Source organism: Mustela nivalis (assembly GCF_964662115.1).
Source record: "Mustela nivalis genome assembly, chromosome: 14".
Taxonomy (NCBI): Eukaryota; Metazoa; Chordata; class Mammalia; order Carnivora; family Mustelidae; genus Mustela; species Mustela nivalis.
In genome coordinates, this window is record NC_139033.1 from 66,560,553 (window position 1) to 66,578,355 (window position 17,803).

General features: G+C 35.7%; 1 protein-coding gene across 2 annotated transcripts in view; it reads right to left on the reverse strand.

The window, feature by feature from the left end:
* Positions 1 to 17,803, reverse strand: part of RBBP8 (RB binding protein 8, endonuclease) — a 144,248-nt gene that overhangs the window by 91,595 nt on the left and 34,850 nt on the right. For both annotated transcript variants that reach the window (XM_082698745.1, XM_082698746.1), the window contains 2 exons: positions 10,920 to 11,015; positions 436 to 548 (listed from right to left, as the gene is read on the reverse strand). In XM_082698745.1, coding sequence (XP_082554871.1) covers positions 436 to 548; positions 10,920 to 11,015 — 209 coding nt within the window. The remainder of the gene's footprint in view (positions 1 to 435; positions 549 to 10,919; positions 11,016 to 17,803) is intronic.

Here is a 17,803-nt window from a genome sequence, read left to right on the forward strand (position 1 = left end):
TGTAAGGAGACTCAATAGAAAATGATATATTTGTAATAGTATGTCATGAAAACCAAAGAAAGTATATACTTTCATAGAATACTAAATTGTATTTTTTGTATTTAACTTTACTAAATACTAGTTAAATTACACGAAATAAAAATAACACTAAAGAAGGAAGTACAGACATAATGGAAGGAAATTTCCTTCTTGCTTTATAGCTAGTGGGACTTGAGGCCAATGTGGATAGTATTGAGCCCACCTTTTTGTACCCTATTTCTTACTAAAATAAATATGAAGTTAAATCTACAGAAGGAGAATAAAGGACATTTGAACTTTTGCCCACATGAGGAAAAAATGTATGTGAACAATCCATTTGATTACAACCATTTTAATAGTAGGTTTTAACAACAGTACATTATATTTCAAATAATTAATGAAGAAAAAGAAACTCACTAAGTTCTGTGATAAGTTTAAGATTCTGCTGCCGGATATTTTCAAACTCTTGCTGTTTTTTCCGCATGTGCTCTTCAGTTACTGCACAGCGATCACATAATCCTGCTCTTAACCTAGGAAACAAAAAGAAAATATTTTTAGAATAGAACTTAAATGTTCTTACCAGAAATTAAGTTTATGAGATCATGGTTGTGTTAATTAGTGGAAATTCCTTCACTATGGATATGTTCACCAAATCATTATGATGTACACTTTATTTTACAATTTTATTTGTCCATTATACCTCTGTAAAGCTGAAATTCAATTTTTTCTGAACTACTAAAAGATACTTCATTATATTTGAAAGCCAAGATTTTTATGCTTTTTGAAGCTCTAAAGAACCAACTTGGTAAATACAGAGAAAATTAACTAGTTTAATGATGTATTATACCGTTAGCAAACACATAATGAATGTTCAACTTTTTTAGCTGAATGAATACTAGGTCCAAGAATACTAAGTAAACAAAACAAAACAAAACAAAAACCCAAAAACAACCTTTATATTTTGTTCCTTTCATCATTAAAAAAGCCCCAATGTTGGGGCATCTGGGTGGCTCAGTAGGTTAAGCTTCTGCCTTCAGCCCAGGTCATAATCTCAGGATCCTGGAATCAAGCGCCAATTCAGGCTCTCTGCTTGGTGTGGAGCCTGCTTCCCCTCTCTCTCTGCCTGCCTCTCTGCCTACTTGTGATCTCTCTCCCTCTGTCAAATGAGCAAAAAAACTCTTTAAAAAAAAAAACCCGAATGTTAGAAAAATTCACAGATGTACTATTATGTAAAAAAAGTTTTAAAAATAATTTTCACTGATTATTTGTGAGTGCTGAAGGGAAGAGGGCAATACATATATTGCACATAGGGGCTGGGGAGTGGTAAAGAGAAAGGTGTACCTCAAAATGTTGATAACAGTTATGTTATAGGTACCGGTATTATAGGAGATTTTTTTCTTAGCATTTTTCTCTTTTTCAAAATTTCTCTAATTTTATTATTTGTTAATCAGGAAAAAATATAGTTAAAAAGAAGACATATACCCCATAGCAGGAATTTGGGAAATAAATAATCTGAAGTAATAACTTTAACTTGATAACCTGTCAGTAAGAAACTAAGCATTTAAGTGTCTATGGAAGTCATAGCATGGTAGTGTAAGCCATGAATTTTATAAGTTAAGGAGGTAAAAAATTAAAACTGTACAACTAAAACAAACAAAAAGAACCTAGGGAATTTTACAAGAAAGTAAAACTGATATCAACAATGTTGATATGGATGAAAAAATAAAAATTAGAGATCACAGATAGGATGCAATAATAAAATCACAATGCCTAGAATGAAGAAATAAAGAATTGGACATCACAGTTTAATTAGAGTATGCTCCAAAGACAGGAATTAGGACAGTCAAGATCTTTGGAACCATTTTATATGACAAACATCTAAGTAAAGATGACAGAGTTAACATTTCCATCAACTTTTGCTCCTTCCCAAGATCCTACAAAACTATAGCAAAGATACATGTATATTTTTAAAAACACAAACCCACCAGGACAAGCCTAATGGGAGAGAAAACAAACAAAAACCTTAAAGCTAGGCAGTGGGTGGACAAAATTGAAACTCCCTGAGAATGCTGAATCCTAAGCCAATGATGGGAAAAGTCTAGAATTGTGTTGTCCAATATGGTAGTCACAGCCACAAATGGCTACTCCAATTTAAATAAATTAAAATTGAAATCGAACTCAGTTATGCTCAAGTACTCAAAAGCCACATGTCTAGATGTTACCATATTACGCAGTGTAGATATAAAATATTTCCATTATCACAGAAAACTGTCAGACAGTACTGACTTAGAACCAACCTGATATATAAAGCAGAATTTGCAGAAGTTTAAAAAATTGGTACTCAGCGTGAGTGATTTACAGTATTTCAAGAAATCATCATACCAACATATTTTCTCTTATATTCTGAACACTCAAGTGATCACCCCTTCCATTCCCAGCAGAATACTCCAAGCTGAGTCTCTACAGGGTCTAAACAGACACTGGTTTGGGAGATGGGAGGTACAGATAAGGGTAGGAGTAAAATAATGAAATGAATGTCTATGCATGCCAAATTCTCAGGCCCTAGCCTAGGCCCTCATCATCTATTTGGCTTAAAGCACTTTGGTAGCCAACCTTCATTCCAGGAAGCAGAATAAAGGAGCCTCCTCTAGGAAATCAGATCTAAAGATACTGACATTAGAGAATTATCAGTGAAACACACAAGGCAGATCAACCTGCAGGGAAGGTCATAGCCCACAATTCCACTCAGAGCTTCCAACTTTCATCCACCTCTCTTAAATATGAATAGATAATGAAGATCAACAGACAGCTGAGATAAAGTAAGAGACTAAAACATGGGGCGCCTGGGTGGCTCAGTGGGTTAAGCCTCTGCCTTTGGCTCAGGTCATGAGTTCAGGGTCCTGGGATCCAGTCCCACTTTGGGATCTCTGTTTGGCAGGGAGCCTACTTCCTCCTCTTTCTCTCTCTGCCTGCCTCTTTGCTTATTTGTGATTTCTCTCTGTCAAATAAATAAATTCTTTAAAAAAAGAGACTAAAGACACTAAAAAAAAAAAAAAAAAGGGGGTACTTGGGTGGCTCAGTTGGTTATGAGTCTGACTCTTGATGTAGGCTCAGGTTGTTGTCTCAGGGTCATGAGATCAACTCCTGCACTAAGTGCCGCATCCTGCTCCGGCTCAGCAGGGAGTCTGCTGGAGATTCCCTCTCTCTCCCTTCCCCCAGCTTGCACTTGTATGTGCTTTCTCTCTCTCTCCTAAATAAATAAATCTTTAAAAATTAAAGCTACATAGAGAGAAGAAAAAAAAAATACCACCGTTGTCAAACTGTAAAGAACTGAAGTTCAGTTCTCTCAGGAGAACTGAAGAAGAGACCAAACTGACATGAAAACAGGACTGCAGTAAAAGGAAATATCCTGGGAACAAAAACAAAAAATCCTAGAAGTTAAAAATATAGTAGCAGGAAAAAATCCAAACTCCACAGAAGGTGAGAAAATAAAGTTGAGATAATCTCCCCCCAAAACAAAGAGAAAATAGAAAAGATAAGAAAACCAGAGCATTGCGGCACCGGGGTGGCACAGTGGGTTAAGCCTCTGCCTTTGGCTCAGGTCATGATCTAAGGGTCCTGGGACTGAGCTCTCTCTTCCGCAGGAAGCCTGCTTCCCGCCCCCCCACTTTCTGCCTGCTGCTCTGCCTACTTGTGATTTCTCTCTCTGTCAAATAAATAAATTAAATATTTAAAAAAGAAAAAAAAAAAAAAAGAAAACCAGAGCATTATCCTAGAATGTTTACCATGTCAATAATAAGAGTTCCAAAAAAAGTGAGTCTTGGGTGGGGGCAGGGGTGGGCAGAAAATGAGGAACAAAAAAGATATGAGACGTATAGAAAGCAAAATGGCATAAATCCAACTGTATCAATAATTACATTATTAATTGATAAAACACTCCAATCAAAAGGCAGAAACTGTCAGAACAAAAAAATGAATCAACTTTATGCTATCTACAGTAGACACACGCTTTAAAAAAAAAAAAAGATTTATTCATTTATTTTAGAGAGAAATGGCATGTGCATCCTGAATTGGGGGTGAGGGGGCTGTGCAGAGGGAGAGTGAAAGAGAAAGACTCTAGTAAACTCCCCTATGAGAGCAGAGCCCCATGTGGGCCTTGTTCTCACCACTGTGAGATCATGACCTGATCCCAAATCAAGAGTTGGTTAATGACTGAGCCACCCAGGTGTCCCTACAATAGACATACTTTAGATTCCAAGATACAAATACACTCAAGGCAAAAGGATGGAAAAAATATATACCATGCAAACAAAACCAAAAGAAAGCTGGAGCATCTACCTTAACTAATACCGGACAAAACAGACTGTAAGATAGAATGTGTTACTAACACAGTGAATTTTATAATAAAAGGGTCAATTTCTTACAAAAATAGAACAGTGATAAATATAGGCATCTAAAACTAGAGCCCCAAAATATACATAGAGCAAAACCCAACAATTTGAAGGAAAAAAGGAAAAAACAAATTCAACAATAATAGTTGGAGATTTCCACTCTCAGTAATGGATAGATCAAGTGAGATGGGAAATCAACATAGATCTAGCAGACCTGAAAAAAACCAACACCACCCTGACCTGACATCTACAGAACATGCCACTTACAACCGCTGAATGCACATTTAGAACATTTGCCAGGACCATTTCCTAGGTCACAAAACAAGTCTCAATAAGTTTAAAAGCACTGAAATCATACAAAGCATGCTCTTCTATCACAATGGAATTAAATTAGAAATCACCAACAGAAGAAAATTGGGAAAATCCACAAATCCGTGAATCCTAAACAATGTACTCCTAAATAAACGAGTTAAAGAAGAATCACAAGGTAAAGTATAAAAATAGGCCACAGCATACATGCACATATAAAGAAATGGTCAATAAACAATAAAAAGTTCTTGAAGATTAAATATGTGATTATCAAAATAATCTTAATAGTAGGGTTGGAAAATAAAATAGAAAAGAAATATTCTAGAACATGGGGGAAAAAAATAAGTGACAGAAATCAGAGAAAAGATTATAAAGAATCGGTTTATGGCTGAGAACTGCTCCAGGAGGAGAAAACTCAAAAATGGAGAGGGGAAATAACAGAAAAAAATTGCCATACCCTAAGAGATACCAGCCTTCAGGTTAACAGGCTGAGTGTCCAACACATTGAAGGAAACATACATACCCTTCCCTCACATAATTTTAGAATGATAAGAAGGTCTTAAATTCCAGGAGATAAAAAAAATTTATTATCTATAAAGGAATAACATTAGAATGGTATCAGTTTTATCAACACTGGGTGCTAAGAGACAATGAGAAAATGTCTTCAGTCTGGAGGAAATCTATTTTGAACCTAGAATTTTATATCTATTTAAAATATTCTCTAAATCAATAGAAAACAACATTTTTAGACAAGCAAGGACTCTGAAAATTTACTTCCTCTGTACTTTTCTGTAGTTATTTGAGGGTGAGCTATAAGAAAATGAGCATAAAAAACTAATAAAAGGAAAAATAGGCCCACATTTTATCAACCTTTTCATTGGTATATATTCAAGGTCTAAATAGTGTCTGGCACAAAGCTGGTACCCCATAATTATCTGCTAACTTGAAGGAAATAATGGACTTAATGTAGGGATCCAGTGAAGAGAAATCCCAGAATGGCAGTTGTAGAATAACCGAGAAAGTAAATGCTCCAAACTAGTACAGAAAGTTTTTTAGCCCAAGAAGTATGCCTTCAAGAAAAGGAACAAAAAGGATTACAATCAATAAATAGAATAACTAACACACTACATAATATTAATGACCTAGTAAGGAAGACATGTTTCTTATCTCAACATGAAAAAAAGTAGTTACAACTTCTAGGACAAGCACAGCCAAGCTCATAAAAGTATGTCCTTGTCATAGCACATTATGGGCTGATTTGAGGTTAATTTGAGCAGCTGATTTGAAACAGAGTAAAAAAGTAACTATGTGGCTTGGACATTAGAAACAGTCTCCTTGAGTGGCACAGAGGTCATGACATCGGATCTATAGAGAAGAAAATGTTATCCTGGCCTAGCAGAGAGTATTTACAGAGTCAATAAATAAACACTATTTACTATTTTTCGGCTTCTATAATTAAATTATAACCCAAATACAAAAAATTGAGATCTGGTAAGAGAAAACAATGTAACCATTGTCAAGACTGTCAATATTATTTACATGGAAAGATTCAGATTAACACAGGGTGGGAAGTAGAAGAGAAGAATGACACAGGGAAAGGTTGAAATATCAATACCTGCCTCCAAATATAGTGGTAAGTTCAGGGAGACTGTTCAGACATTTTCCTAAAATATATTCCTCGTAAAGACATACTTTTACATAAATGTATGTATTAAGGTTCAAAGGTAACATAGAAGAACTAAAATAGTAACTATTCAAAAATACGTGAGAGATAAAAAGAATTCTCATTATCATAGTAAGAAGTAAGCAGATATTATCTCAAATTGATAAATCAAGTATTAAAGTAAAAATACATCATTGATGGGGTGCATGGGTGACTCAGTCATTTAAGGGTCTCAGTTTGGCTCAGATCAAGATCCTGGGGTCCTGGGATGGAGCCCTGCAACAGGTTCCCTGCTCAGTGGGGAGTCTGCTTGGCATTCTCCCTCTGCCCTTCCTCCATTCGTGTGCTCCTTCTCTCTCTCAAATAAATAAAATCTTAAAAAAAAAAAAAAAAAAGCAAATACATCATTTAAAACTTTGGAAAACTAAGAACTGTGACTGACAGGGGTGGGAAAGACAGGTACAAAATACCTTTTTTTATGGTAACTATGTATCTTTATAATGTACATGCATTACCTGAATAAAAATTCAAAAGGAGGAACATAAAATAAGCTAGATAGCATATTCATTTCATTATAGCATTTAAATTTAACAGTATTATATTCTCGAATACTTTGTATGACATCTTTTTGAGTATTAAGGTACTAAAAAGTATATACACTTTCTTGTCTTTCTGCTATAATACTTGTGTCTTTAGATTCTCAAGCATTTCTACAGCTAACGGTAAAGTCTATTTATGCCTTTAAAATTCCAAAGAAAATAAGTCTCTGTAAACCATTCCAAAACCAAAACACTATTAAACTGTTATAAGAGGCAACTCAATTTTAACTATTTGCTTAAAGTACCTGACATTTCGTATTTACATTTCTCTTTTAAACATTGCTGTAATTAATAGCTTAGGGTCCTTGTAATAAACAATGAAATAGCTGACCTGACTGTGGTAAATAATTTATACACAGAATTACTAAGCCATAAGGGCCAAAGAGAACACGACATTGAAAAGTCATTGAAAGGGTGGCTGACTGGCTCAGTCAATAGAGCATGTGACCCTTGATCTCAGTGTAGTGAGTTCAAGCCCCATGCTGGGTGTAAAGCTTACTTAAAAAATAAATAAAAAGTAAAATAAAAAACAGAAAAAGAAAAAAATCACTGAAAAACACTGAAAGAGGTAAATGGCATTGAACAATTCTCATGAATTATTTAAATGTCATTCTACTAGTCAGTTTGTCAGTAAGAATTGAATGCTATTGTTTCTAAGAAATCAAATCTAATACATTAAAATGTTATGACGTATCATCAAAAAGAATTCCTTGGAATCCCTAGTTTTCAAGTTCAAAAATGACACTGATATAGATAGCTAAAAAATGAAACAATATTCCCTAGCTTCTTTATTACTTCTAGTTTTCTCCAATTAACTGCCATTCTTGATAACAATATCTGTGGAAAAGCGTCAACTCTTGATTGCTTCCAGATCCTAGTTTAAATTTAAATGAATGTGAGAAAATATGCTAGCTCCTATTTCCATCAGCAAGGTTCCACCACTTTCCTCTTGCCTATTTTCCACTGATGCTATCAGAGAAAGAAACAGCCTCAATTTCACAGGAGAATGAATGCAATTTCAGTCGCTATATATAGGTAACAGGGAAAGAAGAGTAATTCTACTTGTAAGATCAGAAAGCAACAACTATCGTGAGTTATATTTCAGTTTGGTCATAGGGAGGAAGAAAAACCTTTCATTTTGCAATTGGAAAACTTAGCAGATTAACAAGTATGCTCAATTGTTTGCTATACCCCAACAAGATTTCCTCAAACGTGTATAAAGATTTCAAAACGTGTATAAAGATTTCAAAACGTGTATAAAGAGTACTGTATGTGCTAAAATACAACAGTGCCCTGTCTTTTCTTTTAAAGAGTTTATAGTGTATTAGAAAAAGAGAGGCAATAAAAAAGTAATTATGGCAAAGAATCATGACAGTGGAAATAAAGGGTACTATGAAAGAAAGCACTCAGCAGAACTAAATCCACTCTAGAAAGTCAGAAAAGGTCTCCTAAAAAACATATTTAAATGTAAACCTATGAGTAAGACAAAAAGAGGACATTTAGTCTAGTATTTGAAAAATAGTTGCACAACACTAAGTCCTCTGATTATGAGTACAAATTTTCCCTTTCAATGACAGATGAAATACAAGTTTCCTATGACTGCCAAAAATGCTTTTAAAAATACTGAAATCTATTAGACAATCATGGCTTAACTGCTTTGTTCAGATTTTTTTTTAATGCATTTTATCTACTCCACACAGTAACTATTTCTTAGATTTAGTAAAATACTTTGTTTTCTCTAAGGAAAGTCTATTATAACAGCAGTAGTAGAACATAAAGCAGCCATATAAAATTATAACTTTTTATTATCTAATTTACCTTTACTGAGTAATTCCTCTCATTTAAACATCTCACAGTCACCAATTAGGAGGGATACCAGAAGTTTCTAAAAATCGCTATATGTACTTTTAATTGTATTAATCTTATTTAATCATCCAGGTAGCCCTGAGAAGGTATGGCTAGTGTCATGTCATATATTCTTGGCTTTTCTTCCACTCTGATAATTTTTGTTTCACAATTTTTTTTTGTTGGCCGGGCCTTATTCTTCATTAAAGCTTAATTAGTATGTCCAAGGATTCTGCACTAACACCTCTTCCAATTTTCTTCCAATACCCTTTAAGATGTCCTTAGATCTCTTATCCAGTCTCTAGGTTTTTAAATCCCATTTATATGCAGAGGATGACATTCAAATTCTTTTCTCCAGCCTGAATTTCTCTAGTTAGTTTCAAACTCACATATATAACCATCTACTTGAAATCTACATGTGGATATAATAGTTGCTGTCAATATCTGCTCATATCCGTTTGTAATTTCCCTACTTAAACCCTCCAACTGCTTCCCATTGCAATTCAAATCAAACTTTTTGCCCATGATCCTACATAATCTAGTTACTCCCACCTTTCCAATATTATCTCCTATCATTAACCCTCCTATTAATTAAGAACCACAGTGGACTTTCTATTTTTTTTTTAAGACTTTATTTATTTGACAGAGGGGGCACCTGGGTGGCTCAGTGGGTTAAAGACTTTATTTATTTGACAGAGAGAGACACAGTAAGAGAGGGAACACAAGCAGGGCGAGTGGGAGAGAGAAGCAGGCTTCCTGCTGAGTGGGGAGCCTGATGCCACGCAGGGCTTGATCCCAGGAGCCAGGGATCATGACCTGAGCTGAAGGCAGCTGCGTAACGAATGAGCCACGCAGACATCCCTGGACTTCCTATTCTTCAAATGTTTCAAAACTTTTTTCTCCCTAAAACTTCTGCATTTGTGTGTTCTCTTTTTATCTCTTCAAGTTTAGTTCTTCAAGTGACTAGCTCTTACCGGAATCATTCAGGTCTCAGTTCAAATGGCACCTCCTCTGAAAGGCCATCCTTGACACCCATCCCTTCACTTCCAAATCAATGTCTATCACACTTACTTATACCATTCCATTTTATTTCTTCATAGCAATTACAGTCTGAAATCACCTTATTTGTATGACTCACTCCAAACCTCTGTAAATTAAATATCAGCTCCATGACATACCATGGACAGTATTATCCCTAGCACCTAAGAGCAACACCTAGATCATAGTAAAGACTCAAATATTTATGAATCTGAATCAAGGGCACAGTATAAACTTGAAATTCAAATTCACAGCTATGACTCCGAAGCCTATGCAGCTTTATTCCACAACAGGCTGCCTACTGCAGTAAATGTGCACCCTCTGGGACAGCAGTTGTGGAAGACAAATATACAACTGTAGTCTGCCCAGGTGTGGAGTAGATTATCCCACCACTAAAGGTACAGAGGCAAACTCAAACCACCAGCCCTTCTGTAACATATACAAAATAATAACAAAAGAAAATTATTAACTGTTATTTGTTATAGGTAATTCAAGGTCTTAGATATCACTTACAGTTCAGATGGAGGAATATAGCAAATCCTGGAAGTCTTTTCTAAATCTAGGGTGTTAATCTCATAGAGTGAAAAGTAAAGTATGTATCTGGAAGTAAAGTAAGTGATAGGCATTATTGTAGAAATACTCAGAAAGAAGAATTCCTAGACTGCTTGCAAATAGAGAAATATGAAGGGGGAAAAGGGAAATATGAAGATAAATAGAATTGTGAAGCAGTTTCCACCTACTTAGATGTAAAAATGGAATTAAGCCATCAAATGAATCAGAACATTAATTCTAAGTACTTAGAGCTATTCTTAAGCTTGTCCTATATCAAACACCAGATAAAGAAATATTACTTAAAGGGTAAATTGATGAGATTGCTGTAAAAAATAAAAAACAAACTTGTAAGTATATATCCTTAATTTCATACAGTATTTATTCAAAGTTGACATCAGGTTGGAAAAGGGCACTTTTAGTCCCAGAACTGTTTATAAGTCAAAACCAATGTTCTATGCAGGAGGAATCACCTCCTACTCGAGAACACCTAAGAACCAGACTCACCGATCTTCTAAAACTTTAATGGTTTCATGGAGGACTTTCTGTTGCTCTCTCAGCTGTTGATTTTTGGTGAAGAATTCCTCTAGTCTCTGTGCGTCTCTGAAAGTCAAGAAATAAGTTTATAGAAAAGTTGTAATAGGATAATTATCATAACAGGAGAATTCTACTATAAGAACCCCAAATTATGGTCCTACCCATAACATGTATTTCTTATACTAAAATAAATAACTCCAAAGGTAAAGTTTAAATATCTTGTTAATCACAGTTCAAATTATACTAGAATTTATTCTGCAGTGTTTTTATGTATTGTGAAGGTATTATTCTAAGTACCGGGCATTCATTATACAATGCTGGAACACAGAGGAAGGAGTGGATTCTAATGCCATCATTGACTCTATGTTGTAAAAAATGCTATTAAAGTGTACACTGTTTATTATTTTGTCTACATTTGTTAATGTAAGTAACAGGTATCTCCACTCATCTCTATTCCAATTATGGGAGATATATACTTTCTTATTAATGTTTGTATTGCCTAAACTTATTTGGCATTAATTTTTAGCCAGACCTAGCAGTGGAATGGAAGTACATGAACCATATATCCGTATATCCTAACACCTAGTTTTGAATCTCAGCTCTCAGTTGTCAGCTGTGTGACCCAGTGCAAGTTATCGAAACTCTTTGTGCCTCAAAAAATGAAGATACATTACCATTTATCTAATAAAGTATTTGCAAGGACTAAACACTAATGTATGCATAGCATGCAGAATAGTACAAGCACTCAGTAAATTCTATTTACGTGCTTATCATTGTGATTTCATAGTCAAGAAAAAACAAAGACATCTAAAAATGTTCTTCTAGTAGATTACCTGTTTATTTTCTTTTTATTTATTTATTTTATTATTTTTTTTAAAGATTTTATTTATTTATTTGACAGAGAGAGAGATCACAGTAGACAGAGAGGCAGGCAGAGAGAGAGAGAGAGGAAAGCAGGCTCCCCGCCGAGCAGAGAGCCCGATGCGGGACTCGATCCCAGGACCCTGAGATCATGACCTGAGCCGAAGGCAGTGGCTTAACCCACTGAGCCACCCAGGCGCCCACCTGTTTATTTTCAAAGGTAATGTCATATTCTACCTCTCCATCATATTTTTAAAAAAGATCACATTATTATATAAAGTATGCATATATAATTTAATTCTAAGAAAACCCACTAGAAATTTGACTGGGATTTTCTCTATGGTCTTAAAGATGAAAAAGATAATACTGTGATTGAAACATCTTCCCCAGTCCCCTCAAGGGTCTAGAATATCAGATGACAACTAGTCCACTACAAATAGTAGATGTCAAAATGACTGTATCAAAATGGCTAGAATGTAATATAACTGGCAGCAAAACAGAGTCAAACAACTAAGTAAAAATGTCAGATACCCAATAGAGAGGATACTTTGTACATTCTGGTTGAATAATTCACATTAAATGAAAAAGGAAAAATCAATACATCAAAGAGAAAGAGTAACAGTCTACTGCATATAGTTCTGAAATTTTGGATATAATATAGTGATAGCTGAAACTCATTAATTTGGCTGTTTCTCACTCAATTAACAAAAGATTGTTGGGGCACATGGGTGGCTCAGTGGTTAAGTGCCTTTGGCTCAGGGTTCTGGGATTGAGCCCCACATTGGACTTCCTGCTCAGCGAGGAGCCTGTTTCCCCCCCTCTCTCTGCCTTTCTGCCTACTTGTGATCTCTCTCTCTGTGAAATAAATAAATAAAATCTTTTAAAAAATTGTCTATTCGTACTTCTAGAAAATGTATTTAATTCAGAGGTAGTACCAAGATTTCATTGATCCTACTTTGCAAACAAATATAACCAAACTAAGAACTAAGAACTTATCTAAATTTGGGGGGAAAATTGAACACTTTTTCGAAGTTAACAGACTGTTAGCTGCCAGCACCCATTTGAATTTATTTTTAATCTAAATAACCTGTATCATAAAAATATAACAATAAAATATTACATTCCAGATCATACATTGAAGAATTACACTCTCTTTTTCTCTAAAGGAATGAAAAGGTCATAGCAAAATGTTTTTTCTTAAATTATGAACAAAAGAGAAAACTTTGTAATAGTAATGTGATATTTGATTTTTCCTACATATACATATTCTTTTCCAGTCTATTTAGAATGATTCAGAATATAACAGCATTTGTTTTAAAACCAAATAGACTTATGGCCTAAGTTTAAATTAAAACTAATCTCAATTAAAAAAATATTCGGGGTGCCTGGGTGGCTCAGTCCTTAAGTGCCTGCCTTCAGCTCAGGTCATGATCCCAGGATCCTGGGATCGAGCCCCACACTGGACTCCCTGCTCAGCGGGAAGCCTGCTTCTCCCTCTCCCACTCCCTCTGCTTGTATCCCCCCTCTCACTGTCTCTCTCTCCCTCTCTGCCAAATAAATTTTAAAAATCTTAAAAAAAAAATTCATGTCCTGGGGGAGGGGGTGGCTGGGTTATGGACATTGGGGAGGGTATGTGCTATGGTGAGTGCAGCGCTGTGAAGTGTGTAAACCTGGCAATTCATAGACCTGTACTCCTGGGGCTAATAATATATTATATATTAATAAAAAATTAAAATATTAAAAAAATTGTCAACTCAGTGGTAAACATAATGGGGTTACATGAATAACTTAACAAATTCCTTAAGAAAGCAAACTGGTGAATTCTAAATGGTACAAAAACCAGTCATGCACTTTCAAAAAAAATTAAGAGTGAAATATATTGTAAGATAGGTCTACCTTGGACCTCAACCAAAGGAAGCTGGTTACTACTATACAAATAACCAACCTCAGGTGCCTGGGTGGCTTAGTCAGTTAAACATCTGTCTTGGGCTCAGGTCATGATCCCAGGGTCCTGGGATGGAGCCCTGAATCAGGCTCCTTGCTCAGTGGGGAGTGTGCTTCTCCCTCTCCCTCTGCCTCTCCCCCTGCTCATTCTCTGTCTCTCAAATAAGTAAATAAACAAAATCTTCAAAAAAAAAATCACAAGTGTTATAGATGATCTTTGAGAAAGTAAAATTTGGCAGTCATTTACAAACTTAATATTTCTCATGTAGCTGATTGGTAATACAGGTTACCAATTGGTAACCTATATTATAGGTTGGTTATAGGTATAGCAAAATACATTCTGTGTAAAATGTCTAATAAAAAAGTATATTTGTGATAAACAAATCTAGACTGTTTCTAATTATGCATCATGACTCAACTTCAGGGAAATATTCTGATTCAAGCTAAGAGGAAATATTACCTTGTAGTTATAAATCTATCATTTAAAATAGTAATATTTTAGAAAATAGAATCACTAGACCTACATGAAGGATCCATTTTAATAAAACTAAATTCCTTTAAAAACATGTAGTGAATGAAGTTTGAAATGTGCAGTCAAATAGCAAACACAGTAATTTCTGGGTTTCAGTATTGCTTCTTAATTTTTTTTTAAGATTTTGTTTATTTATTTGACAGAGCGAGAGAGCACAAGCAGGGGGAGCACCAGAGGGAAAGGGAGTGGCAGGCTCCCCACTGAGCAGGCAGCCTGACACAGGGCTCCATGCCTGACTCAATCCCAGGACCCTGGGATTATGACCTGAGCTGGAGGCAGATGCTTAACTGACTGAGCCACCCAGGTGCCCCTCAGTACTGCTTCTTTTTTTTTTTTTTTTTTTTTTAAAGATTTTATTTATCTATTTGACAGACAGAGATGACAAGTAGGCAGAGAGGCAGGCAGAGAGAGAGGAGGAAGCAGATTCCCTGCTGAGCAGAGAGCCCGATGTGGGCCTCGATCCCAAGACCCTGAGATCATGACCTGAGCTGAAGGCAGAGGCTTTAACCCACTGAGCCACCCAGGTGCCCCTCAGTACTGCTTCTTAAAAGTGACCAACATTGTGATTAAAGGATGTCATTCTAATCAATGGTTGTTAATCCAGCATAAAGAAGATCATTAATCAACAAGGAACCAAGGCACAATATAAAGAACTCATTGTCTAACTACTGATCAACTCTGAAACATTATGTGTTTGGTAGTAGAAAAGCAGAAGTGGGGCGCCTGGGTGGCTCAGTCAGGTAAGCATCTCACTCATTTTCGGCTTAGGTCTTGATCTCAAGGTGGTGAGATGGAGCTCAGAGATGAGCTCCACTCTGAGGTGGAAACTGCTTAAGACGCTCTCTCTCCCTTTGCCCCACTCTCTGCTCCTGTACTGCCTGCACTCTCTCTCTCTCTCAAAAAAAAAAAGAGCCAGAGGGAATTAAGTTTGGTATGGTACTTATCTTGTGATTAGCAATGTTTGTAGCAACCAACACTAGTTGGGCTATAAATAAAAATGGAGATGAAAACAACAGAATAAGTACACTCAAATCATTAAAAATATTTTCATCAGGGGTGGCTGGGTGGCTCAGTGGGTTAAAGCCTCTGCCTTCGGCTCAGGTCATGATCCCAGGGTCCTGGGATTGAGCCCCACATCAGGCTCTATGCTCTGCGGGCAGCCTGCTTCCCCCTCACTCTGCCTGCCTCTCTGCCTACTTGTGATCTCTGTCAAATAAATAAATAAGATCTTAAAAAAATTTTTTTCATCATTGAAAAGAAGTGTATTAGGGTGCCTGGGTGGCTCAGTGGGTTAAAGCTTCTGCCTTCGGCTCAGGTCATGATCCCAGAGTCCTGGGATTGAGCCCCGCTTCGGGCTCTCTGCTCGGCAGCGAGCCTGCTTCCCTTCCTCTCTCTGCCTGCCTCTCTGTCTACTTGTAATTTCTGTCTGTCAAATAAATAAATAAAATCTTAAAAAAAGAAAAGAAAAGAAGTGTATTTATTCCTAAGTAAAACAATAATGTTTCACCCTTTTTATTTCAAGTGAATTAAAAAAGAGAAATTTTACTTATTAACCAAGAGAACGATCCTGTTTTTCTCAATCAACTGACACAGTTTCAATGTATTTATTTTTGACATAACTCTTACCATGGGAAGAACTTACATATAGAGTTTTCTTCTGCAACTATGCAGATAATTCTGAGATACATAAACTATCAATACTAATTAAAATACACTAAAAAGCTACAGAGTTTTTGAAATCCGTATTGCCCATAGAAACAAAAGGTAATTTGTGCCATAAAAGCAAATCATGCCTTAAGAGCTGCACAGGCAGCTAATCTAACTAGTGACGTTTTTGATCACCTATGCAACAGCCATTTCGTTCTCATTCCTTGCTAAAGAATACTGAATTTCTTGAATATCCGACAGTTGCTTGAAGAGAAGTTGGTTTCTCTAGACTCAGGGAATGAATGTTAATTTTTTTCAATTTTTTTAATGTTTCATCTTAAAATAATTTCAGACTTACTATAAACAAGTTATAAACATAGAATAGAGTATCTGTATATCACTCGACTTCTCAAAATTTCACATCTTGCATAGCCATAATACAACTATGAAAATCAAGAAATTAACATTGATACAATACTATTAACTAATCTACAGACTTCACTCAAATTTTTCCAATTGTCCCTCTAATGTCATTTTTCTGTTCCAGGATCTAACCGAGGACCCCACATTGCATTTAATGTAATTCTCCTTAAATCTGTGATAATCTGTCCATCCTTCTTTGTCTTTCACAATCCTGACATCTTGAAAAGTAAAGGTCAGTTATTTTGTCCTTCAACTTGGGTTTTTCCATATTTCCCCATGATAAAACATGGGCTATGCATTTTTGGTAAGAGTACAACAGGAGTAATGTTGTGCTCTTCTTAGTGCATCAAATCAGGAGGTAAATAAGACTGACATATCTGATTTCTAGTTAACTTTGATAGTTTAACTGAGATGAATTCTGCCTGGTTTCTCTGCTATAATATTATAATTTTGCCCTTTGTAATTAATAAGTATCTCATGGGGAGATACTTGGAGAACTTTGCAAAATTCTAACTAATAAGATACACACCCTAAGTTTACTATTCAGGAAAGGCTTAATTTCCTCTATAAGTTAAGAAACATCTCTCAGTTGTGGGAACTAAACATAAGAAACAGAGAAAGGGATAATTCTGTGGTTAAGATATTTAAAATGACAACCGTAAGGCAGGAATATGTATACTCTCAATAATATAAAGCATTTAAAAATATTGCTAATTAAATAGCATCATAAAATCACTCTTCAAAAAATCCCGTTTTAAAATTTATGATTTTATATTTCTGAATCTAAGTTATTTCCCATACATGATTTTCTAGGTGTGAAAGGAAACTTCCCAAATTTTCATTTTCAGATTATAATGGAGAAAAACAACTGGGTATGTTTTGATGGGTGGCTGTTAACTCCAGCTTTTGGTTAGAGCCTTGGAAGCTCTAGGAATATGAAGTAACTGAGGCCCATTGGTATGTATATACCACAGAGCAAATTCAATATTAGTCACAATGATAATAATTTTTGTTATGAGCAATAATACTCTATGATGCCATCTGTTTCAGATTACTGAATGTGGAAGCCCTAGGGAGCCATGACTAAAATCTGCTTCTGACTTAGAAATTCAGATCTGATTCTAGGCTTAATAACCAAAACAATTCAGGGGAACCTCTGGTAATTTCAAACTGATTAAATAAAAGGGTCTCAATTGTTCCCATTTCTTAGATCAGTTCAGAAATCCCAGCATGCTGTAACGCTAATTTCTTATAATGGGTGGCTCAGTGGGTTGAGCCTCTGCCTTCAGCTCAGGTCATGATCCCAGGATCCTGGGATTGAGCCCTGCATTGGGCTCTCTGCTCAGTGGGGAGCCTGCTTTCCCCTCTCCCTCTCTGCCTACCTCTCTGCCTACTTGTGATCTCTGTCAAATAAATAAATAAAATCTTAAAAAAAAAAAAAGCTAAT